We start from the raw sequence: 27586 nt of genomic DNA on the forward strand, positions 1-27586 counted from the left end.
TACTTGTAATAACCATGTCTCATGTCCAGATTAGTTCCATATTTAAAGTTTTTTTAATTATAAAGCCAATAAATGCAGCTATTCTTGAGCCGTACATTATACTATCTGTCTTTCAATCCTTAGTATGTCCTATAGTTGTCCATATTAATACTGCTGCATTTACCATATTTTGCAATAATGCCTGACAAATTTGCAGCAAATTATTTGGAATTATATTCATATTTGATCATGGATTAAATATCTTTCATATCGAATAAACATGAATAAAAATATAATTTCAGTTTATCTAGAATATTTAGAGCTGAAAATGGCCTAGGGATGATTTGGATTTTATTCATAGGGCAAGTTCTGCCAGCAGAAGCAATCAGAGACCGCACAACAAAATAACAAGAAAAAATAGTTTATTAATATACTGAGTACATGTGTTAATAACAGTTTGTATTTGTATATTAACAACAGGATCATCTATTTATATGATAATTTACACCTCAGGTTTGAGTCTTTGGTGGCACAAAGAAATGTGTTATTGTGTTACTTTTATTTGCTATAAAAGATAAAGTTGTTTTATTATCATTATTGGTGAATATGTGTATGTGCAATGATTTTCTATATGTAATAAAATAGTTCTTAAACACTGTATATCTGCAAAAACACAAAAGTGTCATGGTAATTACATATGTATGATACAATTAGAAACAGATTGCATTTATGAACAAGTACAAGATTTTGTTTGACATCAGAGAGTCATGAAACATCAGAAAATTGACCTACGTGTGTAGTATATATAGAATAGTATACATATATATATATATATATATATATTTATATATATATATATATATATGAAGTAGTTTCTTCTGGTAAATGTTACAATACATAGATATTCTACATAAATGTTAAATGTGATATAAGATACTTAAATAATAGTATTAATCAAAATCTTATGTATAAAAAACATGAAAAACAATTTACACCCATTTAGAACTTTGGGCACAATTCATTTGGATTGTTTTTTTTTTTTCAAGTCAATTTTTTTTTTGTCATATGATATTTGCTGATTTTTTTTGCCCCAAATTAATCAAAATGGTGCATGTGGTTCATAAATTTTACGTTAAGGCAAAATTGTTTTTTTTGCTTTTTTTCGGACTAACTGCTTCTGTGACTTTTTAATGACAAAAAGTTGCATGTTTGTGCAATTTTTTGAGAAATTTTACAAAAGAAAAAGCTGGTATACAGAATACACAATAGACTTTGAAAAAGGCACAACGTCTAAGCTTGGTGTAAACAAAGAAAGGTGCAAAACACTAAAAACTCTACAAAAAACTAGTAGGTCAATGTCTACTTCACTGGGATGATGGACAATTTAGAAATTCCATTCATAGGAACTCAAAAATTGGCTTTACCGCCTATTAAAATTGATTCTACACGAATATAAAAGGTATACATTTTAGCATTCATATCATGTTGCATACATAGATAATACAGGGCCATGAAGAAAAGTTTCTCTTCGTTCCTCAACAAAAAATGCAGTAAAGGTTTCCCAGTCAATGGTGGCTAACATTTGTTTTCTTTCCAATGCAACTGGTCCAGACCTTCATCAATGATACTTTTCAAAATGTCACCGACCTTTGGATATTAATCGGTAAGTCTGCTCTGCTATTCAACGTTTGCCATTTGTAAAAAGGGCAACTGACCATAACATAGAAAATTCCACTTCCCAATTAAAGTTAACATGTATATAAGTATGTTTAAAAATTTTTATTTTGTTCCACTGAAAAGTGATTAACAGATATTTTTTCAACAACTTTTCGACCCAAGATGAACTATGCCAAGATTATCTCTATAGATAGATCTAGAAATGCATACATATAGTTAAGTATACACAATATTCATGAAGCAAAAGAGAATATATACATGAAACATTTTAATCGTGTGCTATACACTTACGAACTACACCTGCACAAATCCTGGTCTTGGGATATGTGTGGGTCTCAGAAGTGGCAAATGTATTTATAACACATTTGTTGCATATCTGTAGCAGGATTTCCCGGGACTAGGGGCTTCTTCCCTATCACTCATGCTAGGGAGCGCCCAAGTCTCTTCCTGCTCCCTGAATTACTTCTAATGGTGAAGATGCTGGGGCCATATGCTTTGCTGTGCTCCTATTTCAACCCTTCTCTGTGTCCTCCCCCACTCAGGGAAGTGTATAAGAATACACCAACCTGACAATCAAGGGAAGACAGACAGGGTTAAATAGAAGTACCAATCATACAAAAATGCACTCACTGGGCAGTTAAGGAAGGAGAAACCAAATAGGAGAGGATGAGGACATGCACACAGACTAACACAATGCAACAGTCTTCTGAACAACTCTCCAAATGCCACTTCCAACAACTACCACCTCCAACTCCAGAACCAGGCAGTATGAACTAACATTGGAAATCCCTGATTGCCAGAGGCAAGTATATATAGCAGAGGGGAGTGGCCAACACTGAACAGCTGAGACCATCAAAACAGGAAAGCTCCAGGAGCTCTGAACTGAACAAATTAATCTGTTAATTCTGCTAGCAGAAGCCTGCACTGTTTAATATGATGGTGAAGTGCTTCTAATCACTGTAGGAGTACAGGAAATCAGACACCACAGTCTTCTGGCCCCTCTCTGTCGCGGTAAACCCATGTCAATATCCTTTCAATCTGCCATAAATTTCGAAAATGAGAAAATCCCTGTGCTTTATATATTTAGAGAGACAAGACAACTGGTTCCCAGGAAGAAAGATCATCTAGATCAAACTGGGGAGTCTTTCATACAATGTTAGCTTCAGAAATCCAGTAAAACATGATGAATCATGACGTATTCCTAACAGGTCCAGTTTATTATGACTTACAAGAAATAGTTAGTCTAGACCAGGGGTGCACAACCTGCGGTCTCATGTCAGTGTCTAGTAGTTGTAACTTCTCGTATATCAATGAGAAGTGGAGTGGTTGATAGCACTATAGGGACAGTTAGTAATGGTGCACTGTGTGGTCATCTCTGGGACCCCCATATTTTGCATAATGGGAGTACCATAGCACTGAAAGGACTTGATGAGCTGAAGTGACCGTGGATAAGTGCTGCTATACTCATTGTGCTTTATGGAAGAAGGGAAACACTCGACTGTTTCAGCATCTCACACAGGATATGTGATAAATAATGATAGTTGAGGGTCCAACTGTTGAGACCTGCACCGATAGGCAAAACATGCCTGACAGGGCACTTGTAACCTTGCTACAAAATGGAGAGGCGGGTTGGGTGCCCAACCGCTGCTCCATTCATTCTCCATGGGGCTGCCGGAATAAGTGGAGCGCAGTGCTTAGCGGCCCCATAGGGAATGAATGGAGCAGCATGCGCCCTGCCGCTCCATTCTAACAAGGAAAAAATGTCCTATTCTGACTATCAGTGCCGGTACCAGCAGTAAGATCCCCACAATCAACAAGTTATCACCTATCCTGTAGATAGGTGCCAATTTATTTTCACCAGAGAACCCTTTAAACTACGATGGAGAAAGCTGAATGTTTGGTTTCTTCCTTTCTGGATTGTGACTGGAGAGAAGGGGGCTTGTATCTTCGTGATAAGTGGGAGACCTAAAAATAGCAGTAGCACCTATTAGATATTTATGGCACATACTTTCAATATACCCTCAGAAGGTAATACTCCCTAACACCCAATTTTTGTTGTGACCTGTGAGGTTGGTTCAATCTGACAATTTGGCCCTCAGATAAAAAAAGGTTGTGAACCCCTGGTCTAGATAGGTTGGGATTCTGTACTCAGGACCCACATCTATGAACTCTCTGACAGGGTGCTTGAAATTAAAGTTTCTAAATTAGACAACACCTTTAATATAATTATTTCATGTTATGTATATTAAGTAGTTTTACTTCTAGTGTTAGATTAAACATCATATTTTTTTGCCAGTTGAAATTATAATATCGTAAGTTATTAAAGAGGATCTTTCACCAAATTTTCCATGTTGAACTTGGCACACGATGTAATATCTCCATTAAAAAGATATTAGCAATCAAAGTATTGGGCACTAAACTTTTTTAAGTCACAGTAGGTGTTATTAGTGTTTGCACTGGAGGTGTGTACTTCCTCTCCCTGTATGATGCTGACTAATCATAGGCAGGCAGCAAAGTAAAGAAGAACATGCCCAGACCATAGTTTAGAGCAGATTTCTCAGCATATGAGCTGTATAATGATGGACAGCCTGACCTCCTGCATGATTAGAAAGCATAAATGACCAACACCTTTCAGATAAGTTTCCTGTAGGGGCAGGGGAAGCACAGCTAAGTTTAGCTATGTCATGTTACAAACCCATCTATCAGCTCTCCTCTCCTAACACTGTCAGCTCTGCTGTACTACCCCTGGTCCCATACTGCCTGTCTTGGGATGTGTCAGTATTCTTCTATGTGAGATATAATGACAACCCTGATCTGCCGAGTGAGTACGAGTTGCCTCAGTAAATCAGACATAAGTGTGATTACTGACATACTCAGTAATTTGGAAAGCTGATAGAAGGGTTTATAATGTGACATAACTAAACTCAGCTGCACTGCCCCTCCCCCATAACTGACTCATGCAGAAGGTTAGACCAGAAGATCAGGACTGTATCATTACATTGCAGACACTGAAAAATCTGCTCTAAGCTATGGTGGAGGCTTGTCCTTCTTTCCTTTGAGTGTTGCCTGCTTATGATTGGTCAACATCATATAGTTAGAAGAAGTACACGCCCCCAATAAAAACTGTCTAATAACACCCACTTGGATTTTAAAAAAGTTAACTCATTAAGTGCCAAATACTTTCATTAGTAATATCTCTGTAACTAAAAGTCGAAATTAAAAGGTAAAAAATGTATTCCGCTCTACAGTCACTAATGCATTGTGTATCCAGTTCAACATGAAAAATTTGGTGAAAGGTCCTTTTTTAAGTATTTTACATATCCGACATAGTTTACTAAAATGTATTTATGTGAACAGTAGTATTTTATATAATATAATTTATTGTATATTGTGTTGGTTGTGTGGCATATATCTGCACACTTCCTTGGACTTTAAAGCAAACATTAAAGGCTATGGACATCTTGGACAAGGAAAACATTATTTTTTACATACAGTATGTTAGTAGTTACCTTTGATTAATAAAATTACAGTGTCAGTCTGCAATCTTCATTCCTTCATTCTTGTTTGGACTCACTCGTATCAGTTTACATCCTAATCCAAGTTTCAGATTTTTCTCTTGTGGGAGTTTCTGTTCCAGCAATATAGGCTGGATGTGAAATATATTTGTATGTAGAGTGCTGCTCTCTTCATTATCATTATACAGCTTCTTTCCTTACTTATTTCCTCTTCCTGTCCTTTCCTCCTCGAGTGTAGCCTTTTTTACTACCCTCCCTGAGATACTGTGTACTCTCTCTATGATACAGAAATCTGTGTACAATCCCCTCACCTTCCCTGGTACTATCTCTAACAGCAAGAGAAGGGAAAGTGAGAACAGAAAGAGTTAGAAACAGGATGTCTGGCAGATCTGTAACTTTTTTGCAAAAGTATTCAGCTAGATAAAGAACTTACAGACACTGTAGCAGCAAAATAGTAAAAAAAATCCTAAAAACTATTTAGAAAGATACTTAACTCTGCATTTAGGAAACAAACAAACAATACAAACAATTATGTGCAAAGGAGTACATAGCCTTTAAGTAACACAGCTAATCAAGACTGTAATTAAAAGCAACAAGTATTTACATATTTAAAAATTAATAGCGCCAGTTTGTTATGTATATACAGCTATGTTATACATGTATATATGCTATGTATATACAGTCATGGCCGAAAGTGTTGGCAGTGGCACCCTTGAAATTGTTCCACAAAATGAAGTATTTCTCCCAGAAAATTATTGTAATTACACATGTTTTGTTATACACATGTTTATTTCCTTTGTGTGTATTGGAACAACACAAAAAAACAGAGGAAAAAAGGCAAATTGGACATAATTTCACACAAGACCCCAAAAATGGTCCGGACAAAATTGTAGCACTCTCAACTTAATATTTGGTTGCACACCCTTTGGAATAAATAACTGTAATCACTTTCTATAACCATCAACAAGTTTCTTACACCTCTCAACTGGAATTTTGGACTACTCTTATTTTGCAAACTGATCTAGGTCTCTCATATTTGAAGGGTGCCTTCTCCTAACAGCAATTTTAAGATCTCTCCATCTCTGGGGCTGCTTGTCCACCATCTGGACTATCTTGCGTTGCAACCTTTCATCAATTTTTACCAGCCATCCACGTCCAGGGAGATTAGCTACAGAGCCATGGGTTGTAAACTTCTTGATTATGTTGCGCACTGTGGACAAAGGAACATCAAGATCTCTGGAGATGGACTTGTAACACTGAGATTGTTGATATTGTTCAACAATTTTGGTTCTCAAATCCTCAGACAGTTCTCTTCTCCTCTTTCTGTTCTCAATGCTTAGTGTGGCACACAATGTAAAGATTGAGTCAACTTCTCCCCTTTTTATCTTTTTGCAGGTGTGATTTTTATATTGCCCAGACCTGATACTTGCTGCTGGAGAGTTTGAATGAGCATCACATGCTTGAAACAAAGTAGTTTACCCACATTTTTGGAAAGGTGCCAACAATTTTGTCCAGCCCATTTTTGGAGTTTTGTGCCAAATTATGTCCAATTTGCCTTTTTTTCTCAGTTTTTGTGTGTTGTTCCAATACACACAAAGGAAATACACATGTGTTTAACAAAACATGTGTAATTGCAATCATTTTCTGGGAGAAATACTTAATTTTCTGGAAGAATTTCAAGAGTGTCAACACTTTCCGCCATGACTGTATATGCATAAGGAATAGTGGTTATTTTGCACACTAAAGTTGAGATTGGAATAATACAAGGACAATTTATGCTAAAACTGTGCTAGTGCTGGGGGCATAGCTGTGTGGGGTGCAGAGATAGCAATTGCACCCTAATTCTTGAGTCTGAGGGAACATAATTCCCTTCTGTCACAAAAGAGGACACTAGTCTTAAAATATACATTGCTAAGTGGGGGCTATGTTATACTGGAATTAGACATGTGATTCTTGTGAGCTAAACACAGAAGTTGATACAAAAGTGAGGAGTATCAGTCTTTACTTTATACTTTTCCTTCTTCTTGGTTCAAAAAATGGCACAAGAACTGCAAGTATGATTCCAGTCTTACAGATTTTGCATGGGGTACCCAGGAGCTTCATATTACACTTCAGCTTGGGGCATTATTAAAGCTTATTTCTTTCCAGAACTTCAAACACTTGGATTCTGAGAAGTGGGAAGACTTCTTCAGCATGGTATTCATTGTCATACTGTGGTTCCTGCTGGCCCCATCCTCCATTTATATTGAAAATAGGCAAATCCATTTTTCATAATTTCACAAATTGGGTCTTGTGACACTTTTGCTCTGTCTGAATCTGAATACTTGTGATTTTTTTTTAATACTGATTGGTCCTCTTCCTCAGAGACACACTGTAGTGTCTTTGACTTTTGTATTCTATGGGTAATGGTCAAGTCTGCACCACATTCCTCAGCTCTTCAGTAGAATGCAATGATTGGAAATTTTCAGACTGGTTAGATGTGTTTGTCCAAGTCATTTCAGCATTTTCTTGGAGATATGTAGTGTCTCTATGGCAGTAGGAATAGCGATGATTCATATGCTGGGAAAAGGACCCAGAATGGGAGAACCTTTTGCCACATTTATCACAACGATATGGCTTTTCTCCTGAGTGTAGGCGAAAATGTTCAATGAGATGATGTTTGTGCTTGAAGGCCTTGTTACAAATTTCACACTGATGTGGTCTGTTTCCTGGATGTGATAAAGTAAAATTAGATGGTTAAAGGGAACAAAGTCATATAGTGGTGCTTGAAAGTTTGTGAACCCCTTAGAGTTTTCAATATTTCTGCATAAATTTGACTAAAAACTACATCAGATTTTACATCAATCCTAAAAGTAGATAAAGACAATAAATCAAAAATATTTTTTATAGAGGAAAATGATCCAATATCGCATGTCAGTGAGGGGCAAAAATATGTGAACCTTTAGGATTAGTAGATAATTTGAAGGTGAAATTTTTGTCTGTTTTAAATCAATAGGATGACAATCAGATGTGAGTAGGTGACCTGTTTTGATTAAATAACAGTGATATTTTCAAGTCTGATCTGGACAACACATGTTTGTGGCGTTGTATCATGGCACAAATAAAGAAGAAAAATTGTTGATGCTCATCTGGCTGTAAAGGTTACAACACCATCTCTAAAGAGGTTGGACTTTACCAATCCATACTTAGTTTTGTAACCTTTTCCATCCTGCTGAGCATGAACAACTCTTCTTCTGAGGTCCTCTGAAATCTCCTTTGCTCATGCCATGACACACTTCCACAAACATGTCTTGTCAAGTCCAGACTTTGATAGATCCCTGTTTTTAAAAGAAAACAGGTTGCCCATTTATAACTGATTGTCATCCCATTACATTGAAAACACCAGATGCTAATTTCACTTTCAAATTATCTGCTAATCTTAAAGGTTCACATACTTTTCCCAACAGAGACATAGTGATATTCGATCATTTTCCTCTCTAAAAAAAATGACAACGTCTAATATTTTAAGCTTTTTCTGTATCTACTTTCAGGACTGAAAATTTGATGTAGTTTTATGTTAATTTTACGTAGAAATATGGAAAATTCTGAAGGATTGACAAGCTTTCAAGCACCTCTGTAGAAGCCTTATGCATTGCGTAAGATTTTTTTAAAGGATTTTTTTGACCTTTCAAGAAAAGCTTAAGGTCCCCAAACACATTAGATTAATGTTGGCCAAACCCACCGATATCATTGGGATCATCTGACAGTTGCTTAACTTTCTCCAGACAGATGATGATTTCTGACAGTCGATCATTTTGTTCTCCAGGAGCTAGGCCACTACCAGAGGAGTCTGGCATTGTCTCTCTCATAGAAAACGTAGTATACTTCAGCTGAGAGTTTCTGTGCATAGAAGACTGCTGTTAACCAAACAATTGTTAGGCTGACAGCCATCTACTGAGTATCAGCGGCTACATTGATGATGTGTTTTATATTAAGTGACCATGCCGACCAATCACTGGCTGCAGCGGTGACATGTTGTCCATGCTTACAACAATGATTGGCTTTCAGGGTCAAGTGTTAAACATACCACTTCATTTTGACAACTAAGGAGTCCTCTGCAGTGGAGGGAGCAGCGGGGATTTAAAAGGTGAATTACTAGTATGTTATTTTTCCATCATATGCATCTTATACAGGTGATATAAAATAATTGATTTCTTGAAGGGGTAACCTAGGCCTTCAGCTTTGGTGTAGAAGTTTGTATGTCAGATATAGCTATTATACATTAATTGTACAGACCAAAAGTTTGGACACACCTTCTCATTTAAAGATTTTTCTGTATTTTCATGACTTTGAAAATTGTACATTCACACTTAAGGCATCAAAACTATGAATTAACACATGTGGAATTATATACTTATCAAGAAAGTGTGAAACAACTGAAAATATGTCTTATATTCTAGGTTCTTCAAAGTAGCCACCTTTTGCTTTGATGACTGCTTTGCACACTCTTGGCATTCTCTTGATGAGCTTCAAGAGGTAGTCACCTGAAATGGTTTTCACTTCACAGGTGTGCCCTGTCAGGTTTAATAAGTGGGATTTCTTGCCTTATAAATGGGGTTGGGACCATCAGTTGTGTTGTGCAGACGTCAGGTGGATACACAGCTGATAGTCCTACTAAATAGACTGTTAGCTGCTTTTTTCTTGCCATAATACAAATTCTAAGTAAAGAAAAACGAGTGACCATCATTACTTTAAGAAATGAAGGTCAGTCAGTCCGAAAAATTGGGCAAACTTTGAATGTGTCCCCAAGCGCAGTTGCAAAAACCAGCAAGCGCTACAAAGAAACTGGCTCACATGAGGATCGCCCCAGGAATGGAAGACCAAGAGTCACCTCTGCTTCTGAGGATAAGTTTATCCGAGTCACCAGCCTCAGAAATCGCAGGTTAACAGCAGCTCAAATTAGAGACCAGGTCAATGCCACACAGAGTTCTAGCAGCAGACATATCTCTACAACAACTGTTAAGAGGAGACTTTGTGCAGCAGGCCTTCATGGTAAAATAGCTGCTAGGAAACCACTGCTAAGGACAGGCAACAAGCAGAAGAGACTTGTTTGGGCTAAAGAAAACAAGGAATGGACATTAGACCAGTGGAAATCTGTGCTTTGGTCTGATGAGTCCAAATTTGAGATCTTTGGTTCCAACCACCGTGTCTTTGTGCGACGCAGAAAAGGTGAACGGATGGACTCTACATGCCTGGTTCCCACCGTGAAGCATGGAGGAGGAGGAGGTGTGATGGTATGGGGGTGCTTTGCTGGTGACACTGTTGGGGATTTATTAAAAATTGAAGGCATACTGAACCAGCATGGCTACCACAGCATCTTGCAGCGGCATGCTATTCCATCCGGTTTGCGTTTAATTGGACCATCATTTATTTTTCAACAGGACAATGACCCCAAACACACCTCCAGGCTGTGTAAGGGCTATTTGACCAAGAAGGAGAGTGATGGGGTGCTACGCCAGATGACCTGGCCTCCACAGTCACCAGACCTGAACCCAATCGAGATGGTTTGGGGTGAGCTGGACCGCAGAGTGAAGGCAAAAGGGCCAACAAGTGCTAAGCATCTCTGGGAACTCCTTCAAGATTGTTGGAAGACCAGTTCCAGTGACTACCTCTTGAAACTCATCAAGAGAATGCCAAGAGTGTGCAAAGCAGTCATCAAAGCAAAAGGTGGCTACTTTGAAGAACCTAGAATATAAGACATATTTTCAGTTGTTTCACACTTTTTTGTTAAGTATATAATTCCACATGTGTTAATTCATAGTTTTGATGACTTCAGTGTGAATGTACAATTTTAAAAGTCATGAGAATACAGAAAAATCTTTAAATGAGAAGGTGTGTCCAAACTTTTGGTCTGTACTGTACATAACGTGACCATACATCACGCGGTTACATACTGTAGACAGTTCAGCCCTCCCTCCAAACAGACCAGTTTATAAAAGGTTTAATTGTTTGCAGAATTTTTTTGTGCAAATTTGACACAATTCTACATGAAACTTTTCAACATGTTGAGCTTTTAATAAAATCAGGCATAAACTGATTAATATTTGTAGACCATTGACTTCTTTTAAATAGACTTAACAGGAGTAAATGTACAGAAAATATAACTTGTGTGTGATCTTACCTGTATGTTCATATTTGTGGCGCAGCAGAGAGCTGCTTTTCTGGAAACTCTTATTACACTGATCACAGGCGTATAAGCCATTCTCGGCTTTCATGGTCTTCTTACGTGGTACACAGGCAACTTGTTTCTCTTCCTCTGAGACATTCTTCAAGAATCAAGCATTGAAGACAAGAATTACGAAATGATTTTGTAACGTACTGTGTGAACTGCTATGAATATACTATGAACTGCTTCTACTTCATCACCCTAAACCCTACTATGTACAACTTGTATTGTTGCAGGGTAGTATGTGGGCATACACGGGCACAGCTCCAGGGTGTAACCACTGTACTAACAGAGGAGTATATCATACTATAGCAACAAAGTAACCATACAATTAAAGGGAATCTGTTACCAGGTTTTTGCTACTTCATCTGAGAGCATCATAATATAGGAACAGAGACCCTGATTCCAGCAATGTGTCACTTAGTTTACTGGGTGCAGAAGTTGTGACACAATCAGAGTTTTTAGATCTAGTATGTAGCAGAGCTCAAAAAGTTAACCCCGCCCACACCAGGCTCTGTATTTACATTGTCTGTGTATCACAGGAGGGGATGTGGATGGACCAGGGCTCACTTGAGCATCAGTGCCGGCAGTGATAATCTCCTGGTGATAAAACATTCATTGTATGGAAACTATAGTACACAGTCTAATAAGTGACACATCCCTGAAATCTGCCTCAGCCCCTACCTCCTGCTGCCCTCGGATTACATAGCAAAAACCTGCTAACAGATTCCCTTTAATGCTTTGTTAAAGTTAAGCAATTTATGTAAAAGTTGCGATATACAGTAGTAATGATCTTTTAATGCATTCATTCCAGCAAACCCTGTATTACACATTTATATATATTGGAGTTACTGTCAGATCCATACAACCGGATGACAATTAGTGGAATGTTTCAATGTAAACTTATCCTTAAAGAAAATAAAGAAAAAAACCCTCTTTCAGCTACATAATCAGATTTTGAACAAAGTGGTGGTTTTCGTGCTAAAATTGAACTAATATTTACACTGGCTCAGTTTATGCCCCGTGCCTACACAATGTATCAGGTAATCACATATGGAATCTGCTCATACTACTATAAATGGAGACACTCTGGAAACCTGATGAAGGACAGCACTTCTTTCCGAAACACGTTGGACCCTTTTGGTCTCTGCTGACCTCCATAGTTTTCAGTGATGTCACTTAAGCAGCACAAACATTTGTTTTTAAGACACACTTCCAGTCAGGTTGCTTTCAATGCTGGATCTCATTACGATTGTTGACCATATGCCCACCCTCTACCACAGATTTCTTCTCCACGACTGATGGATCAATCACACTCTCTTTTACAGACCGTCTGCAGGTGTCCAGGCCAGTCTAGCACGATATCCCAAAGCGCTATCAGCTTGTACCCATTTATGTTTTATTGGGATTATGACTAGAGCAGTAATATAGAGGGGTGGATTACCTGACACATTGTGCAAATCACGGTTTCTACTCTTGATAATATTTTGAGTGAGCAGATAGACTCTTACCGCCCGCTGCCACCTCGGAGAGCATGGATTCTTGTCTACCCATACGCAGTATTTCTATTGTTAGTGGCAGCGCGGGTGTTTTTTTATTTAATTTTGAAGTTCTAATATTTAAGGAATGGTTTAATTTTTGCAGGGAGAAGCTGTTGAACTTCTAATAAACCCAAGATAGAGTGAAAGCTTACTGTAGGGTAAGAGGTTGTAATTTATATCAGGTTTAACCTTCTAAATTGTACATTTCTTCATTGTAAAAATGTGTTCCTAGTTAACAATGACATATTAATTACTTGAGTTTATTGCCCTAGACAGGAGCGGACACAGACAGAAGTGTGCCCCTGGGCAAGAATGATATATGGACCCCTTGTAGTCCAATAACTCATCATAATGCACAATTCCACCTGCTTTGGAGGTAGGAGTGGATCCCCTTATCTTTTGGGCCCCTGTGAAGCTTCACAGGTTGCACCAATGGTATGTTGGGCTCATGCACTTAGCTGTATTAGGGCTTAATTTTGCACATAGTCCTATTAGACCTACTAACCGCAAAATCCAATCGACACTAGTCTGTCCTCCTCCTCCTGGACCTGTCCTTTGCTTTCAACACAGTGGACCATTCCCTCTTACTACAGAGTCTCTCATCTCTTGGCATCACAGACTTGGCCCTATCTTGGATGTCTTCATACTTAACAGACCGGTCATTCAGAGTCTCCCACTCACACACCACCTCCTCATCTCGCCCCCTAATTGTCGGTGTCCCCCAATGTTCAATTCTAGGACCCCTGCTATTCTCTAGCTACACCTTTGGCCTGAGACAGCTCATAGAGTCTCATGACTTTCAGGATCATCTCTATGCGGATGACACACAGATCTACCTCATTAGACCCAATAGTACCTCCTTACTAACCAGAATCCCACAATGTCTCTCCTCTATTTCATCCTTCTCCTCTGCTCGCTTTCTACAACTTAACATGGACAAAACAGAATTTGTAATTTTTCCCCCATCGCACTCAACGCCCCCAACAGACCTATCCATCAAAGTCAAGGGCTGCTCACTCTTCCCAGTCTCGCATGCTCGCTGCCTCGGGGTAACCCTTGACTCTGATCTCTCCTTCAAACCACATATACAAGCCCTTTCCACTTCCTGCCGACTCCAACTAAAAATATTTCTCGGATCGGTACATTCGTACATTCCTTAATCAAGAATCTGCAAAAACACTAGTGAATGTCCTCATCATCTCCTGCCTTGACTACTGCAACCTCCTGCTCTGTGGCCTCCCTTCTAACACTCTCACACCACTCCAATCCATCCTAAACTCTGCTGCTCGACTAATCCACCTGTCCCCCCGCTATTCCCTGGCCTCTGCTCTCTGTCAATCTCTTCACTGGCTCCCGTTTGCCCAGAGATTTCAGTTCAAAACCCTAACCATGGCATACAAAGCCATCCACAACATGTCTCCTCCATACATCTGTGACCTAGTCTCCCGGTACTTACCTGCACGCAACCTCTGATCCTCTCAAGATCTCCTTCTCTACTCTCCTCTTAACTCCCCTTCCCACAATCGCATGCAAGATTTCTCACATGCATCCCCCCTACTCTGGAACTTTCTACCCCAACATATCAGATTCTCGCACACTGTGGAAACCTTCAAAACGAACCTGAAGACCCACCTCTTCAGTCAAGCCTACAACCTGCAGTAACTCTCGCTCCACCATACCACTGCACGACCACCTCTACCCTCACCTACTGTATCCTCACCCATTCCTTGTAGACTGTGAGCCCTTGCGGGCAGGGTCTTCGCTCCTCCTGTACCAGTCGGTGACTTGCATTGTTCAAGATTATTGTACTTCTTTTTATTATATATAACCCTTTTCACGTGTAAAGCGCCATGGAATAAATGGCGCTATAATAATTATAAATAATAATATTGATAATAATTAGGGCTGCTGTAGAAGGACATAGGGCATTTACAGAACTGCCTCAGGCCTGCAATTTCATATTGAAGGTTACAGAGTTTTTTTTTTTTTTCCATATTCTGTATGTTCTGCAAACACAGTATGACATGCTCCATTGACTCACTATGTATGGAAGTATTCACCCTTGTAAACAATGCTTTTAGGCGAAAATACCTGTATAGAGGCAGTGTCAGAGGTAACCTCTATGGTAGTGCACACTCTTTCAGTGGCATACCGAGAACACATAAAGCCTCCGTGCACAACTCTACAGGCAGCATGCCAATTCACATGAGCTCCTAGGTACATGCAGTTAGTATCCCTTTTAGAGAACCAGTGGTTGACTCACCGTTGGTATGGAGTCTTCACATCTTGTTAAGCTATTTGGCTGGTTTCCATAAAAGCAGTTTATGAAGGGGCAGAATGAGAGTCCACTGAAACTGTGGTTAATATGTAGAAATGGATAACGACTCTGAATGAAGTTGTGCAATACATCTGGCAAAAGGCATGGCAAATCGTGGGACCCCTGATGTGACTCATTATCAGGTGAGAATAAATCTGATCTGGAACTTTTGCTTCTAAATGTATAATTTGCAAATTTCAAGGGTTCCTCACTTAAATGTGACTGCACTTTTCGAATGGAGCGTATTTTTGGAACAGATAAGTCTAGCGGCTCATTTTGGGGGTCTTTTGGAGCACTGTTGGGTGGTTCATGAACAGTTCTAATGGAAATTGACTTGATTTGTTCAGAGCTACAGTATTGACTTGAATGGCAGGGCTGTGAGGTTTCCAATTTGTAGATAGGAGATAATAACCTGTCACATTCAATGGTTTTTGTAGCCTCTTGTTCTTTTTCAGTTTCCTTCTTCTCAGTACTGGGATATCTTTGTGGAGTATTTTTATACATCACTGAATTCTTTTCTGTAGTTTTAGTTCGCAGGTCCTGGGAATACTGGGATAAAGACATTGTATTTTGATCGGTTTCATAGTGCTGACTACTAAACATTGTTTCTGGTTGGTACTTTGCACAATGAGGGATACTGGCATCCTGGTGGTCCATTTCCTGTTTCCTTAAAGAGTCCCATTGTCTAAGATCATCTTCTGGCCATCTGTTAAATCTAATTTGTTGCAAATTCCTCCAGCAATTATTACCAAAATGCCAAAGATCTTGCGCCTTTTTCAAATGTAAACTTAAAGCTGTATCCAAAGAAATGTTCTCAGGTGATCCAGGGGAGACATTGAAATCATGGGTACACCACTGGACATTTGGGGAAGGTAAAGGTTCAGCAACTGGATGGTATATTAGCCAGTTTTTACCATTGGAATTTTGCAGTGTGACTTTATCGCTATATTTTTGTCCAAACGCAAGTCCTCCAGGGAGAGAACATGGATGTATTAATGGGGGCACCATCGAATTACTGTCATTAGAGGGAAAACATTTCCTGTTGTTTAAGTGAGAGCTGTAGGATCCTGAATGTGAAAACCTTCGTTTGCACTTGGAACATTCATAGGGTTTTTCACCTACAGAAACAGATAAACCAAATTGTTCAAGACAAATGATTTTAACTCTGCTAATGTAAGAAAATTAATGATAATGTATTTTAACGTACTGCAAATGCATAATATTAATCTTATGTCTTCCAAAAGTCTCAAGATTTCTTACATGTAACGTCTCATGTCTGTTCAGATTGGCCCAGACATAAGAGGTTACATGGTAATTTCCTGCTTGAAGAACTGGTGGCCCATATTTACTTTAGCCTTAGCTGTCTGGTTGCTTTTAGCTCTGATTCCCACGGACACAGCAATGAACACCAGTTTATGGCATCGGCATAGTCGTCTGAATCATGTCACTGCTTTTTCATTAGTAACTATTGTTTCTATACTAATCTTTTCTAGCCCTTTTACATTGCTGCTCCATGTTCTCAGGTTGGACAGTTTACAAGCCTAAACCCAGCACAAGTGCATCTAGAAGTAAGTGACAAGCATCAGGGACATAATTATAAGATATAAGCGAAAAATAATACAATTGAGAAAAAGATTGTCAGGTAGTTAGTACTATTGTCAAGTGACCCATAAATAATAAGCGTAAAGCCTAGCCATCCATTTTTATCAGTGTATCAGTGTAAGGTTGGTTTCACATGCCATTTTTTTTTTTCTCGGTGACAAAATGGACCAATTTTCATTAGAGTTTTGGATCAGATTTTCATCAGTGTCTCATTTTTGCCATCTGAGTTTCATCACTTTTTCTTATTTGAAAAAAACAAACAAAAACTTATATAGGTTTTGCAGGATTCTCCTAGCAAAGAGTCAATGAAAAATGGACAGCACTAGAATGTAATTAATTAATGATTTGTCCAAGTTTTTCAATAGCTTAAACACATGCATTTAGGAATTTTATCTGTGACTAGTATCATGTCCCTGTGAAAAAATTACACGTGAACAGTGGCATAGGCTATAATGGGTACAAGTTCTATCCATAAAAAAAAGCATGGATAAAACACCTGTGAGAAAATCAGAAGTATGAAAGTGGCCTAAATTATGGGAGCAATTTGCAAAAGTTCCTTTACAATGGCCAATAAACAACACATAAGAAAAGGAAAATAATCATCACATACCATGTGTCCGCACAGTTACCTTATATACCTACAAATGTGACACACAGTCCAAAATGCTTAAAATATAATATTTATTTCATCATCCAAAATATACAACAGATGAAAAAATAGGAAAAAGGAATGCCCAAAATAGCGAGCACTAGGGACTCAGCACGTGCTATATCATAGTGAACAGTAGTAAACAGTTACAAGAATGCTATAGTGTAGGAATAGTGTGTCAAGACACATACAGAAATATGTAATTATATATCTAAATGTTAGTACTACTCACGTTGTATGCCATATATATTATATTTAAAGTGCCCAGTGCATAAGTATAATATATCAGTACAATGTGATTATAAACATATATACATAGATAAATAAATAAATAGTGTGTTACACAAAGTACCAGTATACAGATATCAACTATAAATCACCAAATAGAGCATATATCAAAAGAGAGCTAGCCCTGCTGTAAGCTAGGGTAAAAGTAAAAAATGTGTATAGTCTCACATGTCTGCCTATCTAAAGTTGAAGAACCAAAGTGGTAGTTGGTAACAAGTGAAGCACATACTGACCCCAGAGCATCTGCTAGGATCCTTTATTTATTTATTTATTTATTTATCTATGTATACAATATTTAGACAATTTATAATCACATTGTACTGATATGTCATACTTATGCGCTGGGCACTTTATATATAATATATATGGCATACTAGGAATTTGTGATCGTTACAGGAAAATTATTTGCCCATGAGAAAGACCTTACAGGGAATTTGTCAGTAAGATGAACTGCCTCCCCCTAAACCAATATAGGGACATTCAGGTCTTTGAAATATGAATCAATTAACAAATTTATATTGTCTATCTTTTACTGCATTCCAGATTACTTAGCATTATCATTCATATGCAAATGAGGCGATAAGTGCTCTAGGTGTTACAGAGATCTTCTTGAGCCTCTGCCTACAAAAGTTGTTTCTCCGCCAAGCACCAACCTGTTTAGATCACTGTATGTTTTGTCAGGAGTCAGACAAGGAAATCAGGCAGTGAACTATCAATCAAGCTAAACAGACTGCTGCTGGGCAGGGAAACAACCTTGGGAGGCAGAGGCACAGGAAGTGCTCTGTCTTGTCCAGAGCACTTAACACCTCATTTGGGCATGAATAAAAATCCTAATTACTCGGGAATGTAGCAACAGATAGAATATATAAAGGTATGGCTAGATTTATCTTTCAGTGACCTGCATGCCCATATATGCAGTTTGGGAGGGTGTGGTGTATTGATCTTACTGACAGATTCCCTTTAGGGCAATGAATGCATGAAAATGTGCAACTCTGTGAACTTACCACTATGTATACGAAAGTGTTCTTTCAAATGATGTTTGAACTTAAATGCTTTTCCACATTCCACACACTTAAACTTCCTATTTTCTGTTGTATTATTTACTGTGCTCTAGAAAGATAAGAAACTAACATCAAGAAATATACAATGCATCTGAACAGGATTTTTTTTGCATCACAGATTTTACCTATAAGTCTATGAGATTAGAAACAAGGCTAGAGAACCTTGTTCTGAGTCTCATAGACCTGCATTGAGACAATTTTAAAAGGGACCTCCGGTCCACACAGCAGATGCTGGGTGATTCGGCAGGTCACAAATGTGGTCATATGATGTGGGGGTGGTGCTGGAACCGGCCGAAGATGGTGACCAGTAAGTATTACAATACACTCTCTGCATGCACATTACTACTTGCTGATAGATAGAAAAATAAAAAAAATCTCTGTCCTGTATATAAGTTTGGCTAATTGCACAAAACATGAGAAGGTCCAAATGATTCCATCACAGTGGTGCTTGAAAGTTTGTGAATTGTGAACCCTTCAGGATTTCCCATGTTTCTGTATAAATTTATCCTAAAACTACATCAGATTTTCACACAAATCCTAAATGTAGGTAAGGAGAATCAAATCAAACAGATTAGTCAAAATATTAGACTGTCATTTTTTTAATGAGGAAAATGTTGAAATATTACATGATTGTGAGTGGCAAAAGTATGTGAACCTTTGCTTTCAGTATGTGGTGTGACCCCATATGCAGCAATAATGTTAAAATTGAGGAGGGCTCTGAAGGGTTGTGGTATCCCATTCTGCATGCCGGGATCCCAGAACACAGAAGTACGGACTCGACTTTTGGCAGAAACTTGGGCCCTTTAAGAGTAAATTAGAGACACTAGACCAAATTATTTAGAGATGGTTTTTAACGTTTCCCAGCCTAATGAGCATCAACAACTCATTTTCTGAGGTCCTCAAAAATCTCATTTGTTTGTGCCATTATACGCTTTCTCAAATGTGTTGTTATCACCAGACTTTGATAGAACCCTATTTTTTAAATGAAACAGGTTATCCACTCCTAAATGTACTTTTGCTACTCACACACAAATGCGATACTGAGTAATTTTTGGCTATAAAAAATGACAAAGTCTAATATTTTTTACTCATTTGTTTGATTTGGTTCTCTTTACTTTTATAAGTTTCAGGTCAGATTTATACAAAAATAAGGAAAATAAAAATGAATAAACCGGCATTATTTTGGTACTACGAACCTGAGCAAAGCTACCTTAAATGTAGAAATACGGGAATAACACAGTTCTTGATCATCTGATTTTGGCAGACGGATTGTTTTATTTGAAAGGGTAATATATGTATATATGGTATCTATTTTTTTTTCTCGCTTACATAGTGCCATTTATTCCACAGCACTTTACAGACATTATCATCACAGTCCCCATTGGGGCTCACAATATAAATTCCCTATCAGTATGTCTTTGATATATGGGAGGAAACTGGAGGAAACCCATGCAAACATACACACTCCTTGCAGATGTTGTCCTTGGTGATATTTGAACCCAGGACCTTAGTGCTGCAAGGCTACAGTGCTGCCCATACATATCTATATATACAATTGTGCTCAAAAGTTTACATACCCCGGAATAATTTTTCCTTTCTTGGTCTTGTTTCAGAGAATATGGATGATAACAAAAAAACTTTTTCTCCACTCATGGTTATTGGTTGGGTGAAGCCATTTATTGTCAAACTACTGTGTTTTCTCTTTTTAAATCTTAATGACAACTAAAAACATCCAAATGACCATGATCAACTGTATGAGAAAAACCAACAAAGGAGTCCATAATACGTTTAAAAAAGAATGTACTTTATTAGGGATCAAGAACAATGGTGGAAGGAGGTTTTTGCTAAAGTAACAAAGACGCGCACACAATGTTAAGGTAATATCAAATTGAAAGTAACAAATCAGGGGAGAAAAAATGGTAGTATCCCGCAAGGGTATAATAAGTACAAATATGTGATACCCATAATTATATATACACACTTCCGATGAGTGAGAGGGCTGCCTCAATAAGGATTAAGTACAGATACCATGATCCCAAAGAGGCTTCGTCCTCCTAACCATGTTAAATAGATATAGAGTATCCCAGGCATATCCAGGCAGTAGGATACATAAACTTATTGTGTATAGGCTCCCCAGTAGAGTGGCGTCCACCCCGATGCACGTTTCGGCTTTATCTCGGTCAGGACTCCCTGGTCGGTTTTTCTCTAATTTCCTGTTTCTCCTAAACAGTCCTGCTGTTATCTTTTGTCCTCATATATCTGTGATTACTAATAATAGCATGACTTGCATTTCCATAAGATGTGTGGTGTTTTCCTCTGTTTGCATATATTGCTATCATATACAATATTCACATAAAGACACTATTATCACTAAAATGAATAAGAAATATTATAAGACTATTATTATATAAAGATTAAAGAATAGGATCATGTGCAGGTTATATTTCTACTACCACAAAAGTTTCATTTTGACAAGAAACACATTTTCTTATAGATGTGTTGTTACTTCATCCCCAGTGCTGCATATAGTGATAGTGCACTTTCCAAATGAATCATATGACAGAAGTAACTTCTCTTTTTCTCATTCTTTCTCACAATGCAGTCATGTGAAAATGTTTGGACACCCCATGTAAAGTATTTTTTAATCTTAAAAAGGTGGGACACATCGATATAAGACAAAAATACTCATAGCTTTTACAATCAATTCTTAAACCAAAAATACAGATATATTACTATTTTAAAGACATAAAACTAGAATGAAAATAGTAAGGGTGTAATCACACACCCATATTTTACAGTCTGTGTTCTGGCAGCAACTCCCGGCTCAACTTTGGGTCTCCTGACCGGAACAATCAGCCTCATTTTATTGGACTAATATATAAGGCTGTTAGTTTAGGTCAGAAGACCAGAGGCCAGGAATGGAGGACTGTAAAATATTCTCATATGAACGCTCTCTGAGAGAGGATCTTGGAGGAACTCGTCTTATTTATTCCTCGTGCATTGACCCATCGTTTTCTAGCCTTAGTACCAGAAGATATGTTTGGTGAAAACTAACAAGATTTAAATAAAAGAATATGGTGGTGGAAAGGTTATAGTTTGTTGGTGATTTGACATTGAAACTTTGGGCAGCTGTAATTTCTAATGGAGAGTGTTTGTAGATATAAATGTGAAATTATATATCAGAAGATTGATTGGTTACAGAAAAAAGGAGGATTCTCGAATGGTCAAGTTATAGTCTGGAAGTAAATTATTGCGAGTATGTGGAGGGTTTGAAACAATCTGTGCATGCAACAGATTTCCCACAGCTAAAAAAAACTTTTTTTGCACATAAATTCTGTGAATTTTTGCTGTAATAAATGACTGCAAAATAAATTTGTCAATTTATTTTTGTTTAATTACATCAACTTTATCTTTATTTATCTCCGGTTGGTCAAATAGGCCCTGTGATACCTGAGCACTGTGCAGAGATTGTCATCACTCACACTGCTACTTTTTTTTATCTTAAATGCCCACAGACTTAAACAAATTTCAAGAAGCCAATAGAGTTGAACAAAATATTTGTGCTGCCCTGGTTTGGCGTCCAGTCCGGTCCTCCATGGCAGTCTTCACTTTTTCAGCCACCGTTATAACATCAGAGGTGCCCAGTATGTGGAGAATAGGATGCCCGCTGCAGAAATGAAGGCTGCCGTGCTCCGGCTGCCACAGCGGTGGGCAGCCTGTCAATCTTATGCTCAACTCTCGCCTGTCAATCTTATGCTCAACTCTTGGAGCCAATTACCCTATCAGTATGATCACACATAGGGAAAACATACGACTCCAATCACTTGCTGTATTAACTTTTCCATTGCTGTTGATTCAAAGTGCCAAATGCCATATAGGAAAACAAGAGAACATGTAAAGGGAATATAACCAATTAAACAGAACCTGTCGCCATTTTTTCCCCATATAACCTACGGCCACCACCTTTCAGCCCCATGTGACAGCATTCTAAAATGCTGTATATATGACTCCAATTCGTCCTTTAAGGCAAAAAAAAGACCTTTTATTATATTCACCTATGGCGCGGTCTGGTCCCATGGGCGTCGCTGGTCTTGGTAGAGCGCCTCCTCTCTCCTTACGATCCCCAATCGTGCTCCTGCCCAGGCGTACTTCTCTTTGCCCTGCTGAGGGCAGAGCAAAGTACTGCTCTGCGCATGCGCAGGGAAAGGTCAAAGAGCGCTGGCGCATGTGCATTACAGTACTTTGCTCCGCCTTCCGCAGGGCAGAGAGAAGTACGCCTGCGCAAGAGCGCCATGGTGAACACTGTGTGGATGACGTAGGATGCCTCATCCACACAAAGTAGAGAATGAGGATGGCATTGCAAGAAAAGAGGAGGCACAGGCTGAAGACCAGCGATATATACAGCATTTTAGAATGCTATCACATGGGGCTGAAAGGTGATGGCCGTAGGTTATATGAGAAAAACATGGTGACAGGTTCCCTTTAATCAAGAGAGTATGCTTGTAGATATCATCTCATTGCATGTGAAATACAATAATTTTATTAGGCTTTGATTTCCTTCCGCCATTGTCTGATCTGCACGTCACATTAGATTATTTTTCATTTTATAGCAGTAACCTCTGTAAAGTTGCAGAGTCATTCACTTTGGATTATCTTAGGGAACATTTTGTTATTATGATGCTAGGATATTTTTTATAAGTAAAACACATTGAAGTGGGGCTATCAGGGCCTGTGATATGCGCCCCAGTAAATTCTGAATAGATTTAAAGAGAAGGAGATATTTATAGGAATTGTCTAGACCAAATCACTAATGAAGAACTGTCCAACTTGATTGTTAATTAAAGACTAGTGATGAGCGAGCACTAAAATGCTCGGGTACTCGTTGCTCGGGTCGAGCATATTGGAATACTCGGGTGCTCGACCCGAGCAACGAGCCCAATGTAAGTCTATGGGAAACTCGAGCATTTATCAGGCGGCTCCCCCCGGCAGTCAGCAGAGGGCCTAAAAATTGACCAAATCGATGGGAACAGTGCTCAAATGACCTGGGAACAGCATGGGGAAGACCCCTGGAAGCATCTCTGACTCCCAGGACACTTCTGTCAACAACTTTGTCAGAGGTATTACGCTACTTTTACAGACTCACAATAAAACATACCAAAACTAAACCAAAATGGATTTTCCTGGGAAATATGTTAAGGAACATCCTTTCCAGGGTAATGACTTGTATATAAAGCAAAATAAATAACCAAAAACAAAAATGCTCCTCCACACCTTGGGCTATGTTCACACGTAGCGTTTTTGATGCGTTTTTTCACTTTTGCATTGCTTTCAACCGTGACAAATGCATTCACCAGGAAATGTCATTTTAACATTTTGCAACGTTATCTGGCCATGTGGTGTGTGAGATAGCATCAGACACATCGTGTTTCATTTATGAAGGAGGGACTCTGAAAGTCACAAAGCCTATTTTTATAGGGCCATCAGGTGGCCTTTACTATTCTTAAAGGGCCAGCAGTCGCCCCTCACTATTCTTAGAGAGCCATCAGCCGGCAATGTTTTATTGTTCCCATTACTAAAGAGTGGGTCTCCTATGCTATTATTGCATATGCAGTGAGTGGCAGGGCTGGTCAAAATTTGGACTCAGCCCAATACCCCTTTGAAGAGACTTAGAGGAGGGCCTCCTGAAAACAATGTTCCCATTATGAGGAAGTGGGTCTCCCATTGTGTTTGCCTATGCAGTGAATGCAAGGGTTGCCAAAAATTTGGAGGCACTCCAATGCCCCTTGGAAGAGACGAGGAGGTCAGAGGGCCTCCTGAAAACAATGTTCCCATTATTAGGAAGTGGGTCTCCCATTGTGTTTGCCTATTCAGTGAATGCAAGGGTTGCCAAAAATTTGGAGGCACTCCAATGCCCCTTCGAAGAGACGTGGATGTCAGAGGGCCTCCTGAAAACAATGTTCCCATTATTAGGAAGTGGGTCTCCCATTGTATTTGCCTATGCAGTGAATGCAAGGGTTGCCAAAAATTTGGAGGCACTCCAATGCCCCTTGGAAGAGACGAGGAGATCAGAGGGCCTCCTGAAAACAATGTTACCATTATTAGGAAGTGGGCCTCCCATTGTGTTTGCCTATGCAATGAATGCAAGGGCTGCCAAAAATTGGGAAGCACTCCAATGCCCCTTGGAAGAGACGTGGAGGAGGGCCTCATAAAAAAATGTTCCCATTAGAAAGGAGCGGGCCTCCTATACTTGTAATGCCCATGCACTATGTGTATGGGCTAACAAACATTTACCCCTGGGGGGTATACATGAACATACTGTATAAATTTTTTTTTTTATGGGCATCATAAACACCCTTTAAAAAAATTATGTGGGTGTTGCATCACGGACCACGGTCACCCTGGTGGTATGGTGGTGGAGGATGAGGAGAAGGAGGAGGACAAGAGCAAATAGCCAAAATCAGGAAGAGTATACCCATGTCTGGGTGTGAAAAGGTGCATGAGAATACACCTCCCAAGAAAAGACACTGGATTTGAGTTTATGTTACGCTGCTATCATTTGGTGGTGTTGAGAAGTCTGGCCCAATCCAGCCCTTGTTCATTTTTATAAGAGTCAGCCTGTCAGCATTTCCAGTTGACAGGCTGATGCGCTTATCAGTTATAATTCCACCAGTGGCACTAAAAACCCGCTCTGATAAAACGCTGACGGCAGGGCAGGCCAGGACCTCCAAGGCATACAGAGCCAGTTCATTCCACGTATCCAGCTTGGATACCCAATAATTATAAGGCACAGAGGAATCACGGAGGACGTTTGTATGGTCGGCAAGGTACTCCCTCAGCATCTTCCCAAACTTTGCACTCCTTGTGAGAGTACCCCGCGCCTCAGGGCTTGGGCGATGGGAGGGGCTGACAAAATTCTCCCATAACTTTGACAGTGTTCCCCTGCCTCTGCTGTATTGAAGTTGTGTCTCTCTCGCCTGTACTCCTTGGTTGTCCAACGAAGTGTGACCTCTGCTGCCAGCATTTTCAGATGGGAATTCTTTTAATAGTTCCCAACAAGGGCCTTCTGGTACAGCCCCATTTTGTAGACCTATCTGCCTCAGGAATAAGAGCTATAAAGTTCTCCTTGTAGCGTGGGTCTAGAAGTGTCACCAACCAGTAATGACTGTCACCCAAAATTTTGAGAACGCGAGGGTCATGGGAAAGGCAGCGTAACATATACTCAGCCATGCGTGCCAGACTACTAACAGGCAAGACTTCCGTGTCCTCACCAAGAGGATGACTGATCATGCTCTCCTCCTCCTCCTCTCTGTCCTCTGGCCATCAATGCTGAACAGCTGTGCAGGTAGTACCATCTATAGCGCATGAAACTAGCTCCTGTTCTTCCTTCTCCTCCTCTTCCTCATTGTCCTCCAATCCACGTTGGGATGAGATGAGGCTGGGCTGTGTGTAATCACTCTGTATGGTTCCTTGCTCCATTTCATCGTGCCCCGCCTGCAATGCTTCCTGTTTCATTGTGAGCAGAGAGCGTTTTAGAAGACAGAGAAGCGGGACGATGATACTAATTATGGCGTCATCGCCGCTCACCATCTTGGAGGTGTCCTCAAAGTTTAGGAGGATGGTACATATGTCTGACATCCATGTCCACTCCTGAGGTCTTATGTGTGGAGTCTGAACTGAATACCGACGGCCTTGTTGATGCTGGTACTCAACAACTGACCTCTTCTGCTCACAAATCCTTCCCAACATCTGCAGCGTAGAGTTCCAATGCATGGGGACATCACACACCAGTCTGTGAGCCGGAAGCTGCAAACGCTGCTGAAACACGGCAAGGGTGGCGGAAGCTGTAGGTGACTTTCTAAAATGGGCACCCAGGTGGCGTACTTTAACAAGCAGATCCGGAAGCTCCGGGTAGGATTTGAGAAACCGCTGAACCACAAGGTTAAGCACATGGGCCAGGCATGGTACGTGTGTGAGCTCGCCTCGCCTCAGAGCCACCACCAGGTTCCGGCCATTGTCACACACGACCATGCCTGGCTGTAGGTTCAGCGGTGTGAGCCACAGATCTGCCTGCTCTTTCAGAGCAGTCCACAACTCTTCAGCATTGTGTGGTTTATAACCTAAGCATACTAGCTTCATCACAGCCTGTTGCCGCTTGGCCGAGGCAGTGCTGAAGTGCTTCCAGCTTGTGACTGATGTGGTCATTTCGGAGATGGAGGCTAAAAAGGAGGAGGAGGATGAGGTGCAGGAGCTGTAGACCGTGTGAGCAACCCTGATTGACCTAGGGACCACAATCCTTGGCGTCAGGAGGACGTGTTCCATCCCAAGGTCCGACTGGGTCCCAGCTTCCACTATGTTAACCCAGTGTGCCGTCAGCGAGATGTACCGTCCCTGCCAAGCATCTGTCCACGTGTCCGTGGTTAGGTGGACTTTCCCGGTAACTGCATTGTTGAGGGCACGGCTAATGTTTTGAGACATGTGCTTGTGTAATGCGGGGACGGCACACCGGGAGAAATAGTGGTGGCTGGGGACCGAGTACCGAGGGACGGCCACCGCCATCAGGTTGCGGAATGCTTCCGTTTCCACGAGCCTAAAAGGCAACATTTCGGGTGCAAGCAGTCGTGAAATGTGAGAATTCAGTAGTGTGGCCTGTGGGGCGTTGGCTGCGTATTTGCGCTTGTGTTCCAAGGACTGGGGTATGGACAACTGAACGCTGCGCTGGGACTAGGACGTGGACGTGGTTCCTGATGCTGCT

At 39.8% G+C, this 27586-nt stretch overlaps 1 protein-coding gene across 3 annotated transcripts in view; it reads right to left on the reverse strand.

Annotated features, from left to right (window-relative positions):
- Positions 1 to 379: 379 nt before the first annotated feature.
- The window catches only part of LOC141200706 (zinc finger E-box-binding homeobox protein zag-1-like), a 188756-nt gene continuing 161549 nt past the window's right edge, over positions 380 to 27586 (reverse strand). For 2 of the 3 annotated variants that reach the window (XM_073663321.1, XM_073663319.1), the window contains exons 4-7: positions 18778 to 18883; positions 15181 to 16352; positions 11332 to 11476; positions 380 to 7879 (exon numbers count right to left, since the gene is read on the reverse strand). In XM_073663321.1, coding sequence (XP_073519422.1) covers positions 7581 to 7879; positions 11332 to 11476; positions 15181 to 16352; positions 18778 to 18883 — 1722 coding nt within the window. In that variant the 3' untranslated portion in view covers positions 380 to 7580. The remainder of the gene's footprint in view (positions 7880 to 11331; positions 11477 to 15180; positions 16353 to 18777; positions 18884 to 27586) is intronic. The other variant, XM_073663320.1, reaches the window with a different exon arrangement.

This window comes from Phyllobates terribilis, unplaced genomic scaffold (genome assembly GCF_046119375.1).
Source record: "Phyllobates terribilis strain yellow unplaced genomic scaffold, ASM4611937v1 Scaffold_2__4_contigs__length_985480577, whole genome shotgun sequence".
NCBI lineage: Eukaryota > Metazoa > Chordata > Amphibia > Anura > Dendrobatidae > Phyllobates > Phyllobates terribilis.